The sequence below is a fragment of the Octodon degus genome, unplaced genomic scaffold, assembly GCF_000260255.1.
Source record: "Octodon degus isolate 3935 unplaced genomic scaffold, OctDeg1.0 scaffold00016, whole genome shotgun sequence".
Classification (NCBI taxonomy): domain Eukaryota; kingdom Metazoa; phylum Chordata; class Mammalia; order Rodentia; family Octodontidae; genus Octodon; species Octodon degus.
In genome coordinates this window covers 8,422,429-8,448,564 of record NW_004524592.1, presented here as the reverse complement: position 1 = coordinate 8,448,564, position 26,136 = coordinate 8,422,429, and the positions used below count along the sequence as shown (strand labels likewise).

Here is a 26,136-nt window from a genome sequence, read left to right as displayed (position 1 = left end):
TTTCTTTTTCCCTTCCTCACTTTTAATTCCACACCTTCATTGTGACCACTTTGATGCCTCCCAATCAAAATGAGGTCACTCTTATGATCCCCAGAGTACAGCGAGATTTCCTTCTCACCAGCATCACAATGTGTAATGTTTCTGATGATAGATTGGTGATGGTGTCCACTGAACTGAAAGACCTACTGTACGTGAATAAGAACTAAGTTCTCCCCTAAATTTATCCCTAGTACCCAGCAAGATTGTCCTGGCACATAGTGCTGTGTGGAAATGATGTACCTACCAGCCCTTGTCTGGAACACAGAACTGCTAGGAATGTAACTTTCCACTTCATAATGAATTAAAGATGCAGAGTTTAAAATAAAGTAAGATGATTTAATTGGGAAAAAGATGGAAAAGAAAGAAGATGACAGCTACCTTGTGAGGGTAAATGTCATCAGAGTTGAATATCTCCACACTCTCATCTGTGGCTCCTTTTATTTAGCAGCTGTGATGTTTCAATGCCCCATGTGGGCACCTAGGAGTTGTTGACTTCTGATTGGCTCTCTTGACAGTCTTTGATCCTGACCTGGGCATATTGCTTACATTCTTCAGGTCTTTTGATTTCTTCTTTTCCTTTTGGGATGGATAAGTGGGGGCCATTGTAGGCAAATAGCTTAGACTTAATCATTATAAAAGGGGCATGTGTGCATGTGTGCATGTGTGCATGTGTGTATCTGGTGCAGTAAGGTAGTGATGTTGAAGTGAGAACATAGACGTGTGTATGTGTGCACGCGTGTCTTACACACTAAACAACAGTCCTTAAGTGGCTACTACTTATCTCCTTTGCATTTTATCAGGAGGATGAGGGGGATGTTTTTCCTGGTCTTTAATGTTCTGGCTTCCTCTGTTCTGTTGACTCTTCCTAATAAATTCTCAAGGTGACTGTGTTACCTGACACCTTTTTCAGTCTAGCTTCTCTCTCTTCTTTACCTTTCTAATTGCTATAATGTAGAGTCTATCTGTAGAGGCAGAAACTGCTTTTAGTAAGTTTCTCTATTGATTTTTAATAAAGCCTATCTGTTCACTGCAGTAGTGACCACTCAATTGATAATTGTGGAAAAAACCAAAACATGTGTACAAAGTACAAGTCTTAGGGGAACAGGGGAAGTGGTGAAATAAGAGACAGGTAAAGTAAAGTTACACAGAGCCTGCATTTGTTTTGGGCAATACTTGTAAAGAGAAAACGGTTACCATGCACCTAAGGGAGACAAAATGAAAATTACAACCAGAATGCTTCCACCATGTTCTTTTTACCTACATTCATATACATGACAAACATTTCTTCAACCTCACTCAGCTCAAGGAGCGGGTGACGCAGCAGGCAGGGCAGCAAGGCTTGGGAGAAGAGGTAAAGGTGAAGTGGGCAGATTCAGTACATCCCCACCAATGTCCCCACTGCACATAGGTCCTGCTTGGGCCCTCTGCTCCCTGAGACACAAGGGTCTGCATGTAGGATCTATAAGAGCTGACAAGAATTAAAATCACAAACAGAAGTACACATTGGGAGGCTGAATGATCTTGCTTTGTGGTACTAATGAGATGGCTTCAAGGATACCAGCATACAGGGTTAGAAGGATTGGTAGTAGTCAAAATCTGAGATTTTTAATATTTTTTATTATTTTAGTTTAGTAGTACCTGGATGTACTACATCATGTTACATTCTTGTGTGGACTTGGTGATTGATTAATTCCCTTTTTTGCGCTCTCCCTTTTGTTTCCCTTTTCTCCCCTGAACTCTTCCTCAATCCCCTTCCTCCTTTTGGGGGGACATGTTCACATTCTTTGTGTAGAGCAGGAGTATGTGCATAATGTCTTACACTTAGGAAAAGAACAGAAACTAGCATTTGTCCTTGTTTACCTTTCTCTCCTTCCTATGTTACTGTTCCCCTTCATCTATCACTCTGTCCTCTGTTTAGGGGATCAAACTGTTCTTTAAGGACTTGCTCAAATTTTACTTTAAGAAAGTCTTTCCTTTGATCTCTTCACAGAGTCAGACTCTCAGTTTTTATTAAGAATTCCATGAATAAATATTTTGAGCACTTGTTGTCCTTCAGAAAAAGTCGGAACCTTTTTAATTGTCAGCTACCTTTTAGATAAGTATTTTCATGATTCTCTGTGTAAGTCCAGGAAAGGTTAAAACTTGCCTCAGGTTGCACATTCAGAAGTGCCGAAGCCAGAACAAACCCAGGCAGTGTGGATCATGTTCATTGTGATTTGGAAAAATGTTAACTCTGTCCTGCCTGTCAGGTCTTAAATGTGCCGAGTTCATGTTCTCACACCACTGAGGAATGGAGTCGTGAATCAAAGAAGGAAGTTAGATCAGGTTTTTATTTATTTATTTATTTATTTATTTATTTATTTATTTATTTATTTTTAATATACAGAAGAATTAACAGCTCCTGGATTTCCAGGAGGGGTGCTGAGTGGGTGACTGCTAAGGCTGTTTGTCAGGGGTCATTCATTTATGCAGCTACATCACAACGTGGATACAGTGTGGGTCAAGCTACAATCAGTCTATAGTATTACAAGTATAGTCACTTACCTAACATCGATCCAATAGGGAAATGAGTCCCGTGGCAAGGTAACTTGAGAAAAGCAAGGGAATTCTTAACAAAGGGAGGAGCCTCTATCCTGGTCCCTGCCTGTGTCTGAGGAGTGTCTGGACACCAGGCGGTGCTCACTAAAGCTCATGATGCCATGTATCCCACAGGTCTGGCTGTCATGTCTCCATCTGAGGGCGTGCTCTCCAGATTTTCCTCCAGCTATAATTCTGATGACTTTTTTTTTTTTTTTGTGCTGCCTTCCTTGAGGGCCCAGTCCCTTTCTGACTGCATATTGACTTCTATTCACCTTAGTTGTCTATAGTAGTAGCAGCCCAAGGAAGTTGTCTAGAGAATAGCACACTAGACAAATTCCACTAAAATGAAATCTGAAATTACTCTACTAGGTTTGACCAGTGTGATAAGTGGATGTCCATGTACTTGTGGGGCATTAGGTATGTTTCTTGTAATCAGGCTCTTTATAAATTCACTTATTATTATTATTATTATTTGTTTTTTGTCGTACTGAGGATCTAACCCAGGGCTTTTGCACTGAGCTACATCTCCAACCCTTTTTAAAAAATTAAAATATCAATACAGGTTCTTACCAAGTCCCTAAGTTGCCTTTACTAGCCTCAAACTAGTGATATTCCTCCCAGAGCTCTGGGTTATAGGTGTACACCACTATACCTGGCTCAGGCACTTTATTTATTTATTTTTTAAATTTTATTTTTTTTCAAACCAAATTGATAGGACAGTTTCAATAATTAACACATTGCATACATTCTTCCTAGTGGTTAATTGCTGTACAAGATGTGGACATGATATCCTATTTACAAACTCTATTAGAACAAATCCCTCTATTCATTAAGAGAATGTAACTATATATCTATCCTAACCATTTTGAATACACAGATGCAAAATGGACATTCGTCTGTATCCCCTTATTTGTTTAGTTCCATTATTTGAATATTATAGGTGTGTTAACTCAGCAAAATATTCTAAAAGAGTCCAGTACTCCATAATAGTATTGGGTCTTCCGCTTGACTGGCAATGTCAGAAATTGTTTACCTGAATTTCCTGCAGCTCAACGTAACACCATGGCTTTACTTCTTATACTTCGTTTTTATACTTTTAAGCTGGATGGTTAAGACCAAGATAAAGCAAGACCTATGCAACAAGAGTTGTAGCTTTTGGGTCTGATAAGGTCAGTGAAATCCCCTCAGGATTCATCCTGAGATCCTGTACCTCAGGTTGTAGAACCTTTGTCAGTGTCAGCCATGTGGATGAGTCACGGCCATTGCTTGGTCAGTGTGCTCTCTGTGAAAGCCTAAGAGAAAGTTTTCTCTCCATGTGACTCTCCTTAGGCACACTCTACATCATCAGTCACTTTCCTCTTTGGCCACATAATCTCCTTGATCAGAAAATTTGGGACACTACCAAGTGACATGATGTTACAGTACAAGTTCTCATATGTCCTGAGTCTTAAATTGACCTTGGAAGGCTAGGGCCAAAATGTTGGCTTTCCTTGCAGCCCTCCTTTTTCTCTAATTTTGGTCTGCAAACTTAGGTTGTTAATCATCCAGAAGACAAGCTTATTGTTATTACCATACAAGCTAGGCTGTTAAGCTTAACCTCACTATCTGTCTGAATATCAAACATCTTAGGCATAACTTGGAACAGGTATTTTTCATCAAGTATTGCAGTGCTGTCTCTTGGGTAGATAATTGTTCAAAAAGAAGGGAGTGGTGAATGAAGGCAGGAGACAGGAAAAGGAATGTTGTGGGACTGTCCTGCTTCAAGGTTGTATATGGTTAGATTTTTGGACTTACGTATAAACATAAGAATTTTTTAATTCTGTATGTCTATTTTTAAGATATATTCTAATTTTTCAATGTTTTTTCATCATATTCTATAGGGACTTAAAGTTAAGGCATTTTAAAAAATGAAACTTATTGCATTTTAAGTACAGCTTTGTTTTTCCATGCACTGCTTTGGGGGGGGGGATTCCTATTCTTTCTTTTTCCTAGAGTGTCTGCTGCTTACATTGATGTCTAAAAAAATATTAAATGAATGGAAAATACGTATATATGTTGGATAGCACATCACAGGAGGATTGTTTGATAAGCATGCCCAAAATTTTTAAATATCTTCTACTTGTAAATAATTTTAAAAATAATTTATTTCATAGTCAACTGAAACTAGTGTATTGATATTATTATGATGGTTGCAGTTATGACTGGAATACTAGCCCCAAAAGAAATATTTAAGTTGGAATCACAGGGCTTCGGAGCTTTAGGGATCTTAGATTTTGTTGGCTCTCACTGACTTGTTATTCTACAAGCAATAAATCTCATAACCAAGTCATACATTCCCAGTAGACAAGGCACAACTCCTAGTAGCTTGTGGAGTAGACTTCATAGTTGTACCAGGAAGTACAGGGATCGTGGTGCCAACTATCATCAGCTGCTGACTTCACTTTATTTAACCTTTCTTTGATGAGGTTTTGTAAAAATATAAATTGGGTTTTCTAAAATCTGCTTCAGGGGCTAGGGAAATGGCTCAGTAGAATAAGTGCTTCCCTGACAAGCGCAAGGGCCTGAGTTCAATCCCTGGTTCCATCAAAAATCAATCAATCAGTCAATCAATCAATCAGTCTGCCTCATAGGATTATTATAGGACTAAATAAAATAATTAAGGTGTAGTACTTAGTGTAAAGTACTTAATGTACTCACTTAATACATGCTTATAATAGAAGTAGCCATAAGGCTTCAGAATAGTAGAGGTCACAATAACAGAAATGGGAGTAGGTGTATTAAAAGCAGTAGAGCTGGATAGATAGCTCAGCAGCATAAGCACCTGCCTGGCAAGTGTCAGGTACTGAACTCGATCCTTGGCAAAAAGAAAGAAAGAGAGAAAGAAAGCAGCAGACGTTGTCCAGAGGCTTAGAAAAGCAAACACTAAAAGGTAAGATTTGAACTTGAAGTATGAAAGGAAAGTCTTAAGTCACCAAATGGGCAGAAAGGAGAGAAATTTTCCTGGCCCAGAGATGCATGCCAAGCTGTAAATGGTTGGGCATTATTTTCTGTGTCTGGATGGAGGAAGCTTCTACAAAACATGTAGGAGATTGGACTGTGAAGTTGTACAGGAGTAGAACCGTGGTTGGATTCCTATTCTATAAGACAGTACCTGGGAATTGTTTTTTTAAATTGTGGTCAGTCATGGAGAAAATTGAAACAACTAAAAATTTTCATTAGATTTTAGTTTTAAGAAGAAAACTGGAGGCATTGTGGTGGATGGATTAGATAAACTCAGTTGGAGGAGCTTATATCTATTGAAGAGAGATACTGACATCAATATGATATTTTGAAGATTTTTCTCAGACAGACTTACCTTTTGGTGTAATCTTCCAGAGTGTTGCATGAGAGAGAACAACCATGCATTACTTGAGGTTGCTAATGTCGGTCACTAAGGAGGTCCTCACTGCATCATGAAGAGGCAGCTCCCAGGTTCTGCTGTTCTGAGGAGAGTTGGTCCCATAGATCCCATTCTATAAATCCATTTCTCCAAGGGTGCTGAGAAGCCCCAGTGTCTTTCTTGCACCATGTGCCACTTCATCTTAGCTGACTTAAAATGCCAATGTGCAAAAAGAACAACTTTTAAGGAAAAAAGGTAGAAATTGTCATGGGTGAAAATGTAAGTGGATAACTAATTGAATTGCATATCTTTTATGCTGGAAGGATGGAAACTTCTTTCAGAGTTACCAAGTTTCAGGAGAGAAGCATCCAACCCAGTTTTATAGAGTGGGGGTAAGGAAATCGAAAATCTAAAACTTAGTCTTGGAGTAACTTTCAGGTGTCATTGAAAAAGAAAACCTGAAAACTAAAATTGGAAATTGAGGTTAGTCATTCATGAAGACATTTGAATTTGTATGATTGCTTTTCTGTAGGCAGTAGTTCATTTTCCTGTAGCTCCTTCAAAATTAGCCATGGGATCAAAGAATGTTCACACTGGGCCACATTTTGATAATATTTTGTCTGATGTTCATCTAACAACATTATTGAAGGGATTTTGGCCTTTGAGTAATCCCATGGAGAATTGATGCAACCACGCGAGTTTATAGTTATTGGTGAATGTTAGGGAATAGCGGTTGGAGGTGGTTATTTCTTTTGTGAGTCACTTTTTATTGGCATATATTTACATGTTTTTAGGTGCTTAGTTCTTGGTGCCACTGTGTATTCAACCTAAAATCTAATCTCTGGGTCCAACAAATAGCTTTTGATGTTTATCCTGAGGTTACTCATTGTGTGAGTAATGCTTTAGTTTGCGTGACTAACCGGGTAGTTACTCCCCCGGATACCGAATACTGCGTAAGCTGCATTATTAAGCAGACAGCTTCTGTTATTTATTTATTTTACTAATGTTTTGTTCAACATACCTGTCAAACATTATCTCACAGGATGCTGGCTGAAGTAAGATGATGCTTCCCATAAAAACCTTTAGGAAAAAAATTTAAGTGATACATTTTAAAAATGTCATATCCAATGCTCTTTTCAAAATATGCAAAGTAGACACAGAAAGTACTAGCTTTTGTCTGCTGTTTCACCAGGGATTCATTTTTTCCTCAGGTGTTATTAGAGAAAGCTCAGTCTCCATAAACAAGGGGGGTGTGAGAGAGACAATTGATAAAGAAGGAATTTTAAGAAAAATGGAAAAGTTGTCACTAATCTTTGGCAGAATTGACTTTCTCCCCAGGGGGAAAAGAATGTTTCTTCCAGAATTCCTTTCCTTTCCTAAATCAGTCAGAAATAGAACCTCAAATGAAACTAAAGATCTAACATTTACCATTCGTTCTCCCCTTAAGTTGCAAGTTGAATTCCAACTGATAATAAACTAGCTTTTGTCTTATATATATCAGAGCTAATCAAATTATAGTATTTTGTATAGATTAGGAAGTTGATTGCTTATCACTAAAAGTTCAGCCTTTAATACCATTTTGCACAAAAGAGAATGAAGACATTTCTTATGTCTATGATGTTGAAATATAATCCAGTATACAGGCCATGTGCGCAGTATGTTTTCAGAGGGTTTCTGAGTGGAAGCAAGCATATCATTATTCTTTGATGCCCTGATTTTAAACTGGTCAGGCTCTAAAGCAAAATGGGTGGAGGAAGAAGGAAAACAAAATCCTACTTGCTATTAGAGGCTGGGTTGGAGGATGTGACTTTACATTTGTCAGCCAAGTGGCTGAAGATGTCCATAATCAGTGGGCTCTTTCTAATCCAGTATACAGGGACAGGATTCTGAAGGACAGTCTGCTCACTGCAGGTCTGTGAAGGAAAGGAGTAGACACTGCCCCACACACTCTTGGCATCTCTTTCCTTATTTACTCATCAAATACACCTGTTTCCTCCAAGGATGGGGAAAAGATAAGGAAGAGGACAAGAAAAAAGTGGATATCAGTTGAAACCCTTCCCTTGAAAAGTAAGATCAGGGCCAGGGAGAAGATACTTCTTCTAGTGTGTATTCAAAGGCATTGATGAACGTGGCATCCAGCCTACAAGCTTGTACCTGACCGAGGGTGGTGAAGATGACAAGAAAGAGACACAGAATTAGGTTAAAATTTGGGGAGCCAGGAGGCTCTTGTGTCCCTTCTACAAAGAGCCCTAAGTAACTGGTGTACCCTCCCTTTATCCACTGAGACATGAGTACAGGCAATTAGAGCAGTGCAGGATTCATTTTCCTCCACTGTGCATGGTACACATCTGGGTAAGCAACAGATCTCAGCTATATCAACTTTCCTATAGCATGGCGCATGCACTCACACCGCCTTTTCCCCTAGTGCTCACAGAAGGGGCCAGTTGGGCCTTAATCTTCCTATCTGGTCTCCCACAGTGAACATTTCAAATGTGGAAAGGTGGCTTCATAGATCTTTTTAACTGTCAGCTTTCCTATATCTAAATTTTGATTTTTTTTTCTCATTATGTCTTTTGTGAGAGACCCCAAGGAAGGCATGTATGCAGGCAGAGCTGCTGATTTTCTCCAATATAAGATCAGGCATATCTCATTCATTCATTCATTCATTCATTCATTCATTCATTCATTCATTTGTTCGTTCATTCGTTCTTTCATCCACTCATTGAACAAGTCTTAACTAAACATTAAAAATGCGGCAGACACAGTGTGAGGCAACGGAGATGCCAGATGGGGCAGATGAACACCAAATTCTCCTCACACAGCCTAACTGTAATAGGCAAAGCAAACACTGCAGCATGTCCAGTGCTGTGTTTGGGTTAGCAGGTGTCAGGAAAAGCTTGCTGAAAAAACATGATGTTTAGCCCGGAGCCTGAGACTGAGCTGATCTGGTGAGAACATGGAAGTGGGGAGTGGCCAGAAGGAGCCAGGCCAGGGAAACTGTAGGGTAGTCTCAGAGGTTCCTGGCTGAAATTTTGAGCTCTCAGTTGAATTCATTGTGGTCAGTTTTGAAATAAGTCTTTGAATTTATTTGTCTTTCAGAAAGAATGCACCTTCTATATTTGTGAAAAATTGACTCTGTTACTGACTTTAATACTGACTAGTGGTATGATTACTACCATACCTCCTCTGTTTTTCTTCCATTTTCTCTGAACTTCTTTTGAAGTAGAATTTGAAGGTGGATATGTGAAGGGGTGCTAATGACTTTCCCTTATAATAATAATAATAATAATAATAAAATTATAGAATAATGATGATAGACATATTTTCTTGTTCTTGTTCTTTTTTATTCCTCCCCCCACCTTTCTTTTGGTGCCTGGGATCAAACTCAGGACCTTGCGCTTGTGCTGCTGAGCTATCTCCCTGGCCCCCTCATTTATTCCTCTTGCCTAATATTTTGTGTTACTTTTCCATCTGTAGAGTCTTTTTTTTTTTTTGTATTTTTGGGGAAGGGCCTACAGGGTGTTCAGGGTCTCACTGCTAGACTAGAGTTGTAGTGATCCACCTGTTTACAGCCTCCCAAGAGCTGGGATTACAGGCATGTGCCACCATGTCCAGTCTCAATTGCCATCTCAGTGCACCCCAGGGGTGGGGCCAACACGGTAGGCTTGGGGGTCAAACCCCTACCCGCTGTGCCTGCTTGCAGGTGCTTTAATCTGCTGAGCTATTTCGCTGGCCCTGAGTCTTTCTTTTATAGAGTACTTTCCTCTTACTTCTTTACTGATTTGTCCTATTTGTCCCAATCTTTCCTTCAGAAAAAGAATATTCTGCATGTTGACTCTCAATTCTGTGCATCCTATGTAAGCCTTTCACTCTACCCCACACAGGTCTTTGTCCTTTTCCATCCATCTGTGAGGATTCCTTAAATGTCCTCCCAAGTATTCCATCTTATGCCACAATCAACTATCAAGGCTATTCTGTGTGATGAACAGAATTATGAAGTGTGTAAAATTGCACACCGGGAATGCAGGCTACATGGGATGCATTGGCAATCTGACACTTGCTAGGTGTGTTGTTGACTATAATTTATATAACCTGTGCCTCATTTTACAAACGAGGACAATAACATAATTGTCTTGTACCATTGTTGTGAAGACTAAAGAATCAATTCATTTAAAACATTTACAATATTTAGTAGCCAATAGCTTACTTTTTTATTGCCCTATATCCTATATTTTCCTAAGTTATACAAAATTATAATTTAGAATTTTATCCAACTATATATATATATATATATATATATATATATGCAAATGTGTATTTTGTCAGTCTCAAGACAGCCAGTTCTTGGAAGGCTAGGGCCAAAATGTTGGTGTTATGTTGAGCTGTAGGGGACTCAGGTCAACAATTTCTGACATTGCCAGTGAAGCAGAAGACCCAATATTATTATGGACTACTGAACTCTTAGAATATTTTGCTGAGTTTACACACCTATAATATTTAAATGATGGAACTTAACAAAAAAAGGGGATACAGATGAATGTCCATTTTGTATCTGTGTATTCAAAGTGGTTAGGATAGATATATAGTTACATTCTCTTAATGAATAGAGGGATTCGTTCTAAAGGTGTTTGTAAATAGGATATCATGTCTGCATCTTGCACAGCAATTAACCACTAGGAAGAATGTATGCAATGTGTTAATTATTGAAACTGACCTACCAGTTAGATTTGAAACTGTCTCATTGCTATTTGTGTTTCAATAAAATTATGGAAAAAAAAAGACAGCCAGTTCTGTTCAAAGTTAATTTTTCTTATTTCTGAAATCTATTTGACTGTCCTTAAGTTTGTCTTCTCAGTTATTAAACAGTTGGATTATTTAATTTGTATCTCCTCCAGTCAAATTTCTAGGTATTTTTAGTATTTGTGGTCTCCTGATCTGAGGACAGAGTCTTTGGTTCTGGGAATTTTAGTGGGCTGGAACTGAAGGCTGGCTCATCTGGAGCCATTTACAACTCCTCCTTTTTAGGAAATAGGGAATGGAGAATGACACCTCCAGCCCACCTGCTCCCAAGCTCTTCCAGCTTCAGTGCACACCTCACTGTCCTTTACATGAGGTTGTGCATCCATCTTGGCAGACTGTACACACCACGTGCCCTGTGTCCCTCTTAGGGGCAGTTATTCATGGGCAGGAATCAAATTGAGCCATTCAGAATGTGGTAGATGAACAAGGTTTCACCTTCTTGAAAAAGGCTGTCTGTGTAGGCAGCATGATGTAGGAGGGACAGATAGAAATCCTCAGCTCTCATGTTTTGCATCTTTTTGTCTATATGGAAGGGCAAGATAAGACCATTATTAAGAATTCACAGTATGAACTCACAAAGACCTGGTTCAGATTTCAGCTGATTCACCCAGGCCAAATCACTTAATCTCTTTGAACTGGAATTTTTAAAATACATAATAAATGGACATAAGAAAAATGTCTATTCAATATTCATGTGGGATTTAGATAGTATTCCAAGAAATGGCAGCTATGATTAGCTTAGACATACCTTTTCTACCAGCTCACAAATTGTGAAATTGTTCAGGGATGCTTATAGTGCAGTCAATGGTAGAACGAAATAAATAGGTTAGCAGAGGATTTGTAGTTGATACAAACAATCTGCTGAACTGATGACTCAGGCACATAAAATTATCCAGTAACCAGGAATTCTCCGAACTCCAGAAATGTTGAAGTGTCAGCAGGACTGGTTATCACTGGGACTGCAGAACCTGATTGATGCCTCTTCTTTTCTGAGTCCTGCTCTGGCACTGACACCTGACTGCTTCCTTCTCCTCCTTCTCTTCCTTCTTATTGCTCCTCACTCTTCTCCTTCTTCTTCTTCCTCCTCCTCCTCCTCCTCCTCCACTTCCTCCTCCTTCTTTGTTCTCTTCCTTCTTCCTCCTCATCCTTCTCCTCCTTCCTCCTCTTCCTTCTCCTCCTTCTTCTTCCTTCTTCTTCCTCCTTGTCCTTCTCCTCCTCCTTCTTCTTTCTCCTCCTCCTTCTCTTCCCCTTCTACCTTCTCCTCCTCCTCCTTCTTCCTCCTCCTCTTCTTCCTCCTCCCCCTCTACCTTCTCCTCCTCCTCCCCTCACTGAGCTATATTCCCAGCCCCTTTTCTTTCTTCTTCATGGTGGATTTCTTCACTTACCATTTTGATCCTTGAAAAAAAAAAGACTCACCCCACTAATGCTCCTGGCTCTACCTTTTAAAAACAGAACTATGTTGTTTTTTGTGTGACATACCTGTAACATGCCAAATTCTGTTTAATACCTTACACTATGGCAGGTATTTTCCTATACAGCATCTTTTTTTTTTGTTTTAAATCTTAATATACATCTTAAGATACCTTTCATACGTCATAGGTGAAATCCCCAAGTGACGTTATTTGTTCTCTCACTGAAAATACAGACAGAAGCTAGGTATCAATTCAATTTAAAAAGGGCATTTATATAATTATATTTTTATGATAAGTATTATTTCTTGTCCTGCTAGTTCTGCCTCAGGGTTTCATTTGAATTCTGGTTTGGCAATTGGATCCTGGCTGATTATTCTTGGATTTCTAGTTTGTAGGGTTGAATTTTTTCTTTTTTAATCTTTGTGTTTCAGTGAAAACAATCAAGAATAAGTAATATTTCAGTGTCTTATCTAAGATTCTCCCATTCACATTTATGGAATTGGTAATCTTCAGTCTTTGCGTAGTGTAAATTTCCATAAACATCTTGAAGACTAATAATTTATAATATTTTCTTCTCTTTCAGTTGAATTTCATTCTGTTTCTTAATACTGTCAGAGTCCTGGCTACTAAGATTTGGGAGACCAACACGGTTGGGCACGATATGAGAAAACAATACAGGTAATTCCAGAACAGGCACCAGGAGAAGTATTCTGAATATGTAGAGTAAAAGAGTGTATATTAGTGTATTATTAGAATATTTGAACTACTTATAATAAAAAACCCAAATATTATCTAAAATGTCTTTAAGAGGTTAAATTTATCATTGTGTATTTTTGTTTAGCTTAATTATATGATTTCCTTGTTTTACATATGCATGGGTGTGTTTAACCTATAAATAATCTAAAATGTTTTTAAAAGTCTCAGTATAATTTTTATCTGTTATCAGAAAATTGGTATTTTTAATGTGAAACCTGGAAAATCTCTTCTGGATGACCTTATATAATTTTATATTTATTTAATCATATGTCACAACTGAAAATAAACAAGGAAGATTATTCTGTTATGTTCAGTTCTGCTATTAAATTGGCATCTACCAAATAAAAACTTTTAAGAACTTTAAAATATACTGCTTGAAGGGGGTCTATTATTTAGTCCTTCATGAAAATGGGAAAATTGAGTGCTAATAATCATCAATCAAAATTCTTAAAGCTGTATCACTTTGTCCCAGTGAACATTTTAAGCGTGTACAAGCAGAGTCAGGTGGATGTCGCTTAGTCATTACAATCCTTGGATCAGTAGTTCTCTGCTTCACATCATTAGGAAATGCTATTTTAGACATAGAGAGGTCTAAATCTTAGTTCACATTTTGATCTTTATTTAGAAATATGCTCTAAATCCTTTGAGGGTTCATTCCTCTTTGCCATGCGGGTATCATGGTCAGTGGAGAGTGCAGGTATGGTCTGGAGTGTGTCCCCATAGCAAGCCTGGTGTGGACAAACCAGAAGCAGCTAGTTTCAATTATTTTCAGTGTGCTACAGTTGGTAAGACACTTTGAATCATGCCTACAAGTTTACAGCAAAAGGCCCATTCTACACTAAAATAGCTTGCCTCTGTTATGTCCCATTGGTGAAGACAGAGGCCAAAGGATGATAGAGCAATAGAAGATGTAACCATCCATTCTTTCTGCTTCATAAAGTGAAATAGTATAACAATGCCTGAGCATGACTTAATTCTTTAGTTCTGTAAGATACTTATTTCTATAGAGACCCTGCAGTCAGGAAAAGGTTTTCCAAGTGATTTGAAAACTTTGGAGGTAACAAAGGGTGACTTATCTTAGAATATTGATAAAATAGATAATATTTAGAGTTCACTGATGGGAGATTACTTCTCAATACAATTGAACAGAATTCCATATCATAAATTTAAATTAGCTACTATTCACAATTTGAAATAAATAATTTTTTAATAATTCTGAAATTTTGAAGTTGATAATTAGAGCAGACACAGACTAAGAACAATTAAGGAAAGCAATTTGCAGTTAAATACACCTTTTTATGCAGCTGAAACATATTTAATATTTTAGTAACTATTTAGTATTAATTTTAGTAATTTTAATATTCTTAGTATTGCATAGTAAATAATGTATAAAAATATATTAGAGAATGACTCTTTTTGAGAGAGAAATATCTGGAAATCTACCCGGCAGAAAATGGAAAAGTCAAATCAGTGTACCATTTCTGAGGCTTTAGATCATCGAGTCTGGCCTTTCTGTTTGCTTGTGCCCTTGGGATTGGACCCAGGCCTTGGTACATGCCATGCACATGCTCTGCCAGTGGACTGTAACCTCAGCCCTCAAGTCATGCTTTTTAAGCAGATTTAAGAATATGAATTTCAGGGTTGGTGATACAGCTCAGTGGAGTAAGCGATTGCTTAGGTAGGCCCAAGGGCCAGGGTTTGATCCCTGGCCCCACATGCTGTACCAGCGCTGCCCCCAGGTGACTGAGCAGTGATGGAGTCTAGGAATGATGGCACATGCCTGTAATCCCAACACTAGGGAGGCAGAAATCAGCAGGATCACTATGAGTCCGAGCTGCATAGTGAGACCATGAAAACAAAAACAAATTAAAAAAAGAATATGAATTTTGTATTCTGGCTCACTGATATTCCTAACATGACGGCTGAAGTGTACATTTATGTCTGCTTGTTTTTGTATCTTTAAGTTTGAATTTCATTCTATTATTAGCTTTGACTAGTAAATGTTAAAACATTCTTATTAAAATAAAACAATGAAAAATGACAAAATTTCCTATTGTTGACATTGGAAGCCATTATTAAATACATTTCCATGCATTATATTCTGAAAGCTTACAAATAACTTTCAGACCTAAGGTATTCTTTCCAGCTGAGCAAAGCTTATACACGAATAGGAAAAGACTGTACATTCAGGTTACAGCCAGTTATTTAAAACAAAATTGGTGTTAACTATCAGATTTAACAGGAAATAATATATTTCTCCCCTTTTTACATTACAATACAATTTCTGTACAATGTTAAGTTGATAGTAGTTGAGAACATGAGATGGAAAATGCAATAAAAAAGAATATTTGAACATTTTGGCTAATTTGATTTTACATTCAATGTTAGACAAAATCACATTTAATGTTTATTATGTTTAGAATTAATCCAACCAGTACTTACTATACAGTGTGATATTAAAGAGAACAAATTTTAAGGCTGCCTCATTTTTACTATGTAATTTTGGGTGAGTACTTTTCTTCTATGAACCTCTATTCTCACCGGAAATGGGGTAATAATAGCTTTCTCACTTGGTGATTATCAGGCTAAAATGAGGCAATTTGAAGAGGCTGCAGCAGGGCTGTGTGCTACACAGGGAACTGTGGTATTTTCTGAGTGCCTTCCTTTAACCCATAATCTCGAGTGAGGGAGGAGAGATTGATTTAATCTCTGTGCTAAAGTAAGGAGAATATTGGTAAATATGCATATACAAAGTGCTATGTATAAGCACATAGCAAAAAGAAAGATTAAATAGCAATCAAGATAGTCTTAGGAGAAATAGGATTTTATTTTATTAGCAAAATCTTATTCTGTAAAGAAAACAGCATTGCCTGAGCTGTTCATGTGCAGGGAGATCTCCTAGGGATAGAAACTACAATAATTAGACATCTGTTTTTTAAACAATCCACTGAGTCTCCAAACCATTTGATTGCTTTGGATTCTTCTCATGGCTTTAACATGACAGAGAAGAACCATTATCCTATTTCTATCATGTCCAAGGGCCACCATCATTGTTATATTCCTCGATCATTTCAGTAGACAGCTGTGCCTTTCAGGGGCAAGCTGTGAAAGTTGTGCCATGTGCACTGCCGACCAGATGGACTTTGAAAGGAATCTGCACAGGATTGTTTGGTGTCTGCTCTTACATAAATGGACAAGCAGTGGCCTATGTGTGCATTTGCTTGGCACATCACTTTAGCTTGTTCACTGCCCTTGCAGACCAAATTCTAAAATAAGATATAATCACAGCTCCTATGAACATCACACCTCTAATATCTTACTGAACTCATTAATTAATGAGAAAGTATTAAAATATTATAACTGATTTGAAAGAAAACATATGGTCAGAAGATGATGCTGAAAATAATTTATAAATGAATGTAAACCAGCGAAATTTGTCAGTATCTATAGGCTACAATCATATAATCTGTACTTTTCTAGGCAAGATTATTTGCATTTCTGTGGTAGGCTAATTTTTAAGATGGCCCCAAGATTCCTAGTCCCTGATGTACATGTTTTATATAATTGTTTCTCTGTCACCCTTCACCTTCAGTGTTGGCAAGACCTGTAATGAAATAGTTGCCTTTCCTTTGATTACGTTATAATATGTAGTAAAGGAGGTACATAAGCCTCCTCTTTGGTGATATTAGGCTCTATTCTGGTAGCCAATAGGAGATTCTCCTGCTTCATTTAAGAGGTGATTGATACATTGTGAGAACCCAAGGTTGGGACCTCATGATAGCCGATAGTAACCAAGTCATCCCTGACTGACTAGCAACAGTAGTCCTACACTACAAGGAGTGAAGGTCTTTGAAAAATCTGAGTGAGTTTATAAGAGAACCCCCATATCATATGAGAATGAAGTCCTAGCTGATTTGTTACAAAGCAATAGAAAATTAATGCAAGTACTATTTGTTTTCTACATACTATTTTTTTTTTTTTTTACCTCTATGGGTTCATGAAGGAGTTGAGTCATAGACAAAGAGAGACAATCCAGATAACCAAGCTAACAGGGTATCCACTAGAAATAAATTTAATTGCCAAACCCAACTTTTCTTAGTCAGTTTGGAACCAAAGTGTGCTCAGACCTTCACATGTATGAGCATGTTGCTGTGGTGTGTCATATATAAGCAATGCATGATTGGATCTGTTAATGCTGTTATAATCAAAAGTTAGCTCAAGTTTGAGAACAGTCTCCAGGGGGATTTGGCCTTCATCTTAAAGAAAAGAATATAATTGTCCTTTCAAAGTGAAACTAGACAATGTTTTTAACGTTTTGCAAGTGTAGTTAATGTTGATTTCTTGTATTAGATTATATTGAATTGAAATGCCTTGAAGGCATTGAAAGTGTTGTGCCCAGTTTTATAATTGAGAGAAGATAGTGCTTACAGGTCAGGATTCAGGAAGAGTACAGACACCTTCAAGAAGGTCTGACAAAGGGGAAAATCATTTAGGTCAGAGAGACTCATTGTTTCTCAGGGATGCTATCTTGAACAAAATGGACTTAATGTAGAATTTTCAAATTGAATCACTGTAAGTAATGCAAGGTATGAGGGGTGGGGATGACAAACAACAGGGAAAAATGCCTGGGGCTACAGGGAAACTGTCAATGAGGGACAGAAAGAAGACACTGAACCAAGAGGGGCAGATGGTCCTGGCACTGCTGAGAGATAAGTCAGGCAAAGGAGAATGAGGTGGAGAGAAGGTACAGCCAGCTGTCACCATCTAACTCGGGCACTGCAATATGATTTTTTCAGGATTGTCCACCTTCTATGTGAGTGATGATTTCTAGTAAAAATGCAAAGTGTCAGAACTCTTATGGGCTTCTGGGCTTTATTCCATCATTTCAGAGGGAAAATCCATTCACTATCATACAGGTAGTTAATATCGAGTGCAGAATCTGAATCCAGTTTTCTTTGTCCAGTGTGATCTCTACTCACCTACACAGCTTGTTTCCAAGAAACAAAAGAAAACATCTGGAAAAAAGCTAGTGAGGTTGAAAGGTTAGATTGTTTGAGAGATTAAGAGAAGAAATAATTTATAGGTGGAGAAGGAAATCTGAGATATGTGAAAGAAGCAGCCACATGGACAGCTTATTTTGGATGAAAAAAGGCAAACAACACAAAACAAAACAACAAAGCATTCAGATGCTTGCTTGCTATGGTCCAGAGGCCTCTTTTTCTCACTACATTGGCCTCTCTCACTGCAGTTCCCAGCATGGCAGCTTGTTTCCTGGAAAAAGCAAATAAGAGAGTCTTTTAAGCAGATGGAGGTTATAGTCTTATGCAGCATAATCACAGAAGTGGCATCCTGTTATCTTTGTCACAATTTATCAGAAGTAGGTCCCTAGTCCTGTCCATCCTCAGGAGGAAAGGAGTAACAACAGCATCAATAATGGGAGGGGGAGATCACTATAGGTAATTTGGAGTAAGCCCATCCTGATTAGTCAGAATTTTCCAGAGAAATAGAAGTGAGAAGACAGATAGCTATAGCTATAGATAAGGATAGCTAGCTAGCTGGCTAGATAGATAGATAGATAGATAGATAGATAGATAGATAGATAGATGATACATTTAAGTAGCTATATGACAGAGGACTGTCTAGAGGAGTTCATGGAGGCTCAGAAGTCTTATAACAAGCCTTCACCAAGCTGGAGTACCAGGGACTCCCATAGCGTAGCTCATTTAAAGTCCAAAAGCTTTAGAACCAGGAAGTAAACTGTATAAACTTAAGTCTGAAATGAAGGCCTAGATACCCAAGGGGCTGCTGGTATGAGTCCCAGAATCCAATGGCTCAAGAACCTGCAATTTTGATGTTCAAGGCAGGAGAAGAGGCATGTTCCAGATCCAAAAGAAGGAGAACAAATTCACCTTTTATTGGCCTTTTTGTTTTGTCTGGTCTCTCAGGCGATGCAGAGGTGCCCATCCACTGAGAACTTCCCCACAAAGTCCATACACTTTATACCAAGTAGCCCAAGTTTCATCTTTATGGATAGGCAGAAATAATGCCTTACCCGTTTTCTAGGTATTCCTTCATTCTTACAAGTTGACACCTAAAATTAACACATAATCCTACTAGAAAACAGCATTTCTCCAAATGCACAAGAAAATGTATGTGAAAAGTCAGCTAAGGGAAGTAGTGTCAGTCACCTTACTCTTGGAAAACAAAACTAGGCAGAAATAGAACTACAGAGATTTTACTATAGACTTTGACAGAGAATATTATGAAAAAGCAGGAGAAATTGATCACAGCTAGCTCATATGAACATGGAAGATATTTCTAAGAGTAGATGAATTTTAGCTGAACAAAACAAGCCTAATGTTGCCTCTGAAGGTGAGTGTAGCTAATGTGAGTAGAGGAAATGCTTGTTTTATTCTCAAACATAGAATCTAAAAAAGATGACAGAAAAAAGTGCTAATTAACAGCTTTATAAAAATAGTCTCCTATAGTCAAGAAGACTGGAAATGAGAGGAGAAGGGTGCTAATTGTACTGAGTATATGCTGGTACATGCCTGTGATCTCAGCATTTTGAGGAAGATATGGCAGGAGAATCACAAACTTGAGCCTATCACAGACAGGTTAGGGAAGGTAGATGTGACAGGGACATTACAGAAAACAGACAGTCCCAGGTACATCTGGCAGCAGGCAGCAGTTTTTCTTCTATTTCCCATTTTGTTCCAACTGTCTGAAAAAATTCAACTACATGATTTAGTATAAAAGTTATAGAAAGAGGAGAAAGGACCAACAATACAACACAAAATAAAAGAAAAGAACCCCGCCCCAAACAATAACTAGCAAAAGTAGCAGAGTCCAAAGAGACAGAGGAGAATTAGGTCTTGTTAGCACTGCTTAGGCTTTTCCCTCAAGCTGCCTTTATTGGGAAGCATTCTAGGTTGATTAATAGAAAGCCTGCTCTTCTCTCTCAGGAAACTGGCCAAGTCCACGCTTGTCTTGATTCTGGTCTTTGGCGTGCACTACATCGTGTTCATCTGCCAGCCACACTCTTTCACGGGGCTCTGGTGGGAGATCCGCATGCACTGTGAACTCTTTTTCAACTCCTTTCAGGTAAACCCCCTAGCCTAGTCCCTGGGCCCTGTTGTGTGCTGTTTGTTTCCCTGGCAACCTTCTCTGCCTTTTCTCTGGCTATGATTCATCCAGTGTCCAAGGGCCACGAGAGGGCACTGTTCTCTGGTACTTGCAGTGTTCCCTCCAGCAGTGGTCAGGCTAAGTTTGAGCCTACCAAGGGCAGTTTTGGAGTTGTTTCTCATACCAGTAAGCCTGGTCCTGACATAAGCAGCAGATTGTTGTAAAGTCTATAGCTCCCGCAGAGCAAAGACCTCTGGTTTTGTGTGTGGAAAAAGAAATAAAAGATGAAAGAAGGGAAGAAGGAGAAAAAAAGGAAAAGGAGGCAAAAAAGAAGAGGTTGCCACAAACATTTCATCTTCTTTGAACTCTGATGGCTGTCATCTGTCACATAGATGAGCCTCCATCCTGTTGCTTCCTGCCTGTTAAGTGTAGTCCATGCAAATTGCCTGTAGGATCTTTGAAATACACATTTGATCCTATCATTTATAAACGAAGGCTTCCTCTTGCCCTCAGAAGTTCAAATGCCATTGTCTGACATGTGCAGCTCTGTGTGATGTGCATGCTGTCACACTTCATTCCACGGAGCCATGCATGCTGCAGCCACCAAACCCATCGTTGCTTCCACACTCTGCTTCTCAAGGGATCACACTTGCTGTGCCATTTGCTTACAGTGCTTTCCTTGTAATCACTATGCAGCAATCCAGTTTCCTGTTCTTGTCACTCAAAGGAGCTTACGTGTCAGAGAAGCCCTGCTCAGTTTCGTTCTTTGACTAATACATCCACTCCATTGTTCTGCCAGCAATAATTTTGTCAGCTCAACCCTCAATCACCTTGTTTTTCTCATGTGGCTGTTTGTGTCAGATCCGTGTCTCTTCTCTTCAAGAGTTGTTTTGTTTTTATTCCTTGCCCCTGTCATACTAAGCAGCTCCTAGAATGCTGCATATCCTCAATAGAGATTTTTGAGTGAGTGAAAAGATTCTTTGTGTTTTTACCATTTCTGGCATTATAGAGCATAAATATATTTTACCGAGCAGTGCATGTGTATTATGTGATTGATGAGTGCAATATAAATGAAATCAGAATAATAGAAGTCATTTTTTTTTATCTTAGGGCATTTTATTCAATTCTTTGGCTTAGCTGACATCAAAGAAAGATTTCAAAGAAACAATAAATTTAAGATTTGGAAATATTATAAGAGAAAATAATCTGTATGATTTGCTGAAGGAATAATTAAAAGTCAGCTTTTGAACTTAGGCATCTGACATGAGGTACTTTAGTGTTGTGAACTTCATGAACTATCAGTGGGCTCATTATCTTTTCTGTTTTGCAGGGTTTCTTTGTGTCTATTGTCTACTGCTACTGCAATGGAGAGGTAGGTATGAAGGGGCCCTCCAGTACTGGACAGGTCTAATTTCCAAAAAACTTGCATTTTAGTAAATTTTGTACCACAATACCCGAGACTGGGTGATACATAATGAATGAATGGTGGTTTACTTCTTATGATCCTAAAAGCTGGAAATTCTATGCTTATAGAGCCCACATCTGGCAAAGACATTCTTACTTGGCCATTTCCTGGAAGAAGGCGGAAGGGCAAGCATGCTCACACATGCTAGGAAGCAAATCAAAAGACCAAACTCACAACTTCAAGCATTTTTCTAGTTAGCATTAATCCATTCATGAAGGCTTTAAGGTGGTGCTCTAACTGAATACCTCCATAGACTCCACTTCCTAATGCTATTGTATTGAAGATTAAGCTGGCAAACCAGGGACTTTGGGAAATAAAGTTGTTAGATTATAAATGGCCAACACAGTGTGATCTGAATGTCTTTAGAGGACTCCATGGATTTATAACAGAATGGGTAGTAGAATGGGAGAGATTTTAATATTTTTTAAAAACTATTTATTTATTTATTTATTTATTTATTTATTTATTTGGCACAGGGTCTTGCTATGCAGCTCAGACTCATAGTGATCCTCCTGTCTCAGCCTCCCCAATGCTGGGATTACAGGCGTGTGCCATCACACCTGGTTTTGGTGTCTGGCATGGCAGGGCCAGCATGATGTGTTGTACGAGGAATCGAACCTGGGTCCTTGCACTTGCTAGGGAGGCACTTTGGCCTCTGAGCTATTTCCCCAGCCCAAAAGGGAAATATTTTAATCATAAATTATTTTGAGAAAGTGAGCATTAATTTAAACAAGCTAAAGCTTTATCACTGTTAGTGTCAGCTCAGTTGCATAAACTCATATTAAAGAAAAAAATTATTGAAGTACAAGTTGATACCTCACCAGTGAACTTCATATTATAGTTAATACTGAAACTTATGTTTCATTTCAAATTATTTTAAAAATTCCAGTATATTTCCCTGGAACAAATCCATTAGAATATTTTAGCTTTTAAGCTACATGCTGATGATGTGACAATATTAATTCATTTAGGGGTGATCAAAGAGAAGTGACCACACTGGATGATAAATTTTGTCTTGTAAGATATCTGCTGTTGGATTGGTTGCCACCTTCTCTCAGATTTTCATCTTGTTGCAACTCAATACTTATTATTGCTGTAGATCACCTGACACCTCTGACAACCTTTGGGTTTGGGTATGTGAGATGCTATGCCAGTCTCTATAAGAAAGAGGTTTAATTAAATAGAATCCTGTTCATTTTCTGAACTACTTCTGCATTTTTTTCACTTTATTTTGTGGGAGAGGTGAATGGTATAGGTGTTTATTTTTGCTATGATGAATAGGTAGGAGTTTGCTTTTTCAATCAGCTCCCCAGGTTTCTACAGCTTATCTCAGAATTTAAAAACAAAGCCTCATAGCAGTAGAATTTAATCTTCAGTGGAAGGACTAGCAACAAGAACCGCACCTTTTTTTGTGACTGCATTTCTATTTTTCCAGCCTTCTTTCCTCATTTCTTTTCCAGTATGCCTTTGCAAATTGTAGTATGGCCATAAAACTTCAAGTCCAACAGTTTCTTCCCAATTCATAATATCTAGTGTACATTTTGGATCCTATTTACTTGTTCAGCTTCTCACACTAGCAAGACTATATGATGTTACTCTCTTATTATCTTGTTTTGAAATTCTGTTTTATTTTGTTTTTATAATAATAAAAAAAAATTCAAGTTGAATTTCTACCATGCTATCCCTCAGCTTGTTTCTGTCAGATATCCAGCTGTTAGTTGAATTGGTGGACACAGATTTCATCCAGGGACTACTGAGAATAAGTGAAAGAACTGAGCTTATTCTGATTTGGGCAAAGGGGTGTTTTAATGGGAAAAAGAAATGGGAGGTATTTAGGGGCTAAGTAGAGTCAGGGGGGTGAAAAAGTACAGAGCTAGTCCATGTGGATGTGGTTGGACCAGCTGTGTCCGTAGTCGAGTTGTGGAGTGTAGGTTTCTGTCCTCTCACAGAGATCTTACCTGCCTTGAGGATAACAACTTGAAGGAAAGGTTCTCCAAGCCTTAAGAGAAAAGCTTCCAAGTTGCCAGACATCTTTGCAACATGAGCCCTTTTTGGTAAATGTCCTAAGAAAGGAAGTCCGGGAACTATTATCAGGTGTGTTGGCTGGAAAAAGAGTGAATTTGGCCAGCTGTTATTTTAAGAGTTGGGACAAGTCTCACTACTACAGGGATTTGGATGGACTTGCCCTGTGCAGAGAGTTTTGCAGGCCATGCTGCCTCTGTTTATCGCTTATTTTTCTTCCAGCTGGAATCCTCTTTTCTCTCCCCCATGTCAGACATTTCAACTTCTCTTTATTTTTTAAAAATTAATTTTATTGAGAAACAAATAGCAATGAGACAGTTTTAAAGCAAGTTAGTAGGACAGTTAAAATATTTAATATATTGCATATTGTCTTCATAGAGTTATTCATAGTACAAGATGCAGACATGATATCCTGTCCAAACACTATTAGTACAAATATTTCTTCTCATTGAATTAAGAGAAAGTAGCTGTGTATTTATCCTAACTATTCTACATACACAGATATAAAATAGACCTGCATTTATATCCCCCTTTTTGTTTAGTTTTGTCTGAGATGGGTATCCCATTGCCATTTAGATATTGTAGGTGTGTGAATTCAGCAAAATAATCCAATATAGTCCAGTAGTCCATAATAGTAGCGGGTTATCTGTAGGACTGGCAATGTCAGAAGTTGTTGACTTGATGACTATATTGGGTTATTTGGTGAATTCCAGCACTAAGAGTATTTGAATGGCAATGTTAGATGTTGTTGAATTGATCCTTTTATAGCTCAGCACATGTGGCTTTACTTTTTATACCTCGTTTTTATACTTTTCTGCTAGATGGTTAAAACCAAGATAAAGCAAACATATATAACAAGAAATCTAACTTTTGTATCTGACAAGGTCAGTTGAATCCCCTCAGGATTTACCCTGAAACCCTGTACTGCAGTCTGTAGATCCTTTGTCAGTGTCAGCCATGTGGATGAGTCATGGCCATTGCTTGACCAATTTTCTCTCTGTGAAAGCCTGAGAGAATGTTTTCTCTCCATGTGACTCTCCTTAGGCGTATTATACATCCTGGATCACTTTCCTTTGTGGCCTCATAATCTCCTTGATCAGAAAATTTGGCACACCAACTGAGTTATAGGATGTTACAGTACAGGTTCTCTTATGTCCTGAGTTCTCACTGACCTTGAAAGGCTAGGGCCAAAATGTTGGCTATCCTTGTAGCCCTTCTTTTTCTCTAACGTTTGGTCTGCAAACTTAAGTTGTTAATCCTCCAGAAGAGAAGCTTAATGGTATTATTACCCTATAACAGGCAGTTGAGCTTAACCTCACTATATGTCTGAATGTCAAACATCTTAGACATAGCATGGAACAGCTATTTTCCATCACGTATTGATATGTTAAACTTTAAATCCCTACAGAATGTGAAAAAAAAGACAAAAGAAAAAAGAAAAAATAGAAATAAACAATTACATATTTTTACACAGAAATTTAGAAGTCTAACCATATACAGCATTGAAGCAAGATAGTCCTATGACATTTTTTTCTTGTTCAACTCCCTTTAAACACTAGTCTTGGACAACGCCCTTTGACTCTCTTGACTTATATGTGCTTATCTCCAAAAGTAACACTGGCCTGGAAGGTTCTTTGAGGAGGAGAGGGAATGTATCTGTATAGTTCTAGGGACATAAGGAATCTCAATCAGTAAATATTACTCTTTTAGACATCCTTGAGACAAGATTGCAAGGTCTCTTTTGCTATGTTTCTGACACACATGTTTCTGGTGGTTTAGGTTCAGGCTGAGGTGAAGAAGATGTGGAGTAGGTGGAATCTGTCCATTGACTGGAAAAGGACAGCACCATGTGGCAGCCACAGATATGGCTCAGTGTTCACCACTGTGACACATAGTACCAGCAGCCAGTCACACATGGCGGCCAGCACTCGGATGGTCCTCATCTCTGGCAAGCCCAAGACTGCCAGTAGACTGCCAGACAGCCATGTGACTTTGCCTGGCTGTGTCTGGAGTAATTCAGAACAGGACTGCCTGCCGCATTCCATCCTCAAGGAGACTAAGGACCACCGGAGGCTGGAAGCTGATATGCTGGTGGTGGAAGAGTCTTGCAGGCCCTTGAAATTTACCCTAGAGGCAGAGGAGTGCAAGGGAGAAACTGAGGATGTCATCTGAATCAGCATTCGTGGCTTTCACAGGACTGGCAGGTCTAGTTGGCTGACATTCTTCAACTTGAGTGCGAAGGTTGAAATATTCAGGGTTAACTGAAATATTTTCCAGCTATATGAGTTGCTTTCTGTCTTTAGACACAGAAGAGAAGGTATTGGTGAAATAACCTTTTTTGGCATTAAATTATTTTCCAAATTGATGTATGATCCTTGCTCTGTGGTGGTTGTTTGCGTGTGTGTGTGTGTGTGTGTGTGTGTGTGTGTGTACATATGCTTCATCTGAGTAGAAAACGTTTCAGTGGTTTGTTTCCTTCTCATAAATACAACTCTAAATATAACATAGATCACTCAGTATATACCATTTTCCTTTTAAGAAATAAGTGATTTTGTCTT

At 38.4% G+C, this 26,136-nt stretch overlaps 1 protein-coding gene across 1 annotated transcript in view; it reads left to right on the top strand.

The window, feature by feature from the left end:
- The window catches only part of Pth2r (parathyroid hormone 2 receptor), a 182,439-nt gene extending 156,689 nt beyond the window's left edge, over nucleotides 1-25,750 (top strand). Inside the window, exons 12-15 of the mRNA XM_004626717.1 lie at nucleotides 12,794-12,888; nucleotides 19,932-20,070; nucleotides 21,422-21,463; nucleotides 25,358-25,750. Coding sequence (XP_004626774.1) covers nucleotides 12,794-12,888; nucleotides 19,932-20,070; nucleotides 21,422-21,463; nucleotides 25,358-25,750 — 669 coding nt within the window. The remainder of the gene's footprint in view (nucleotides 1-12,793; nucleotides 12,889-19,931; nucleotides 20,071-21,421; nucleotides 21,464-25,357) is intronic.
- The last annotated feature ends 386 nt before the right edge of the window (nucleotides 25,751-26,136 follow it).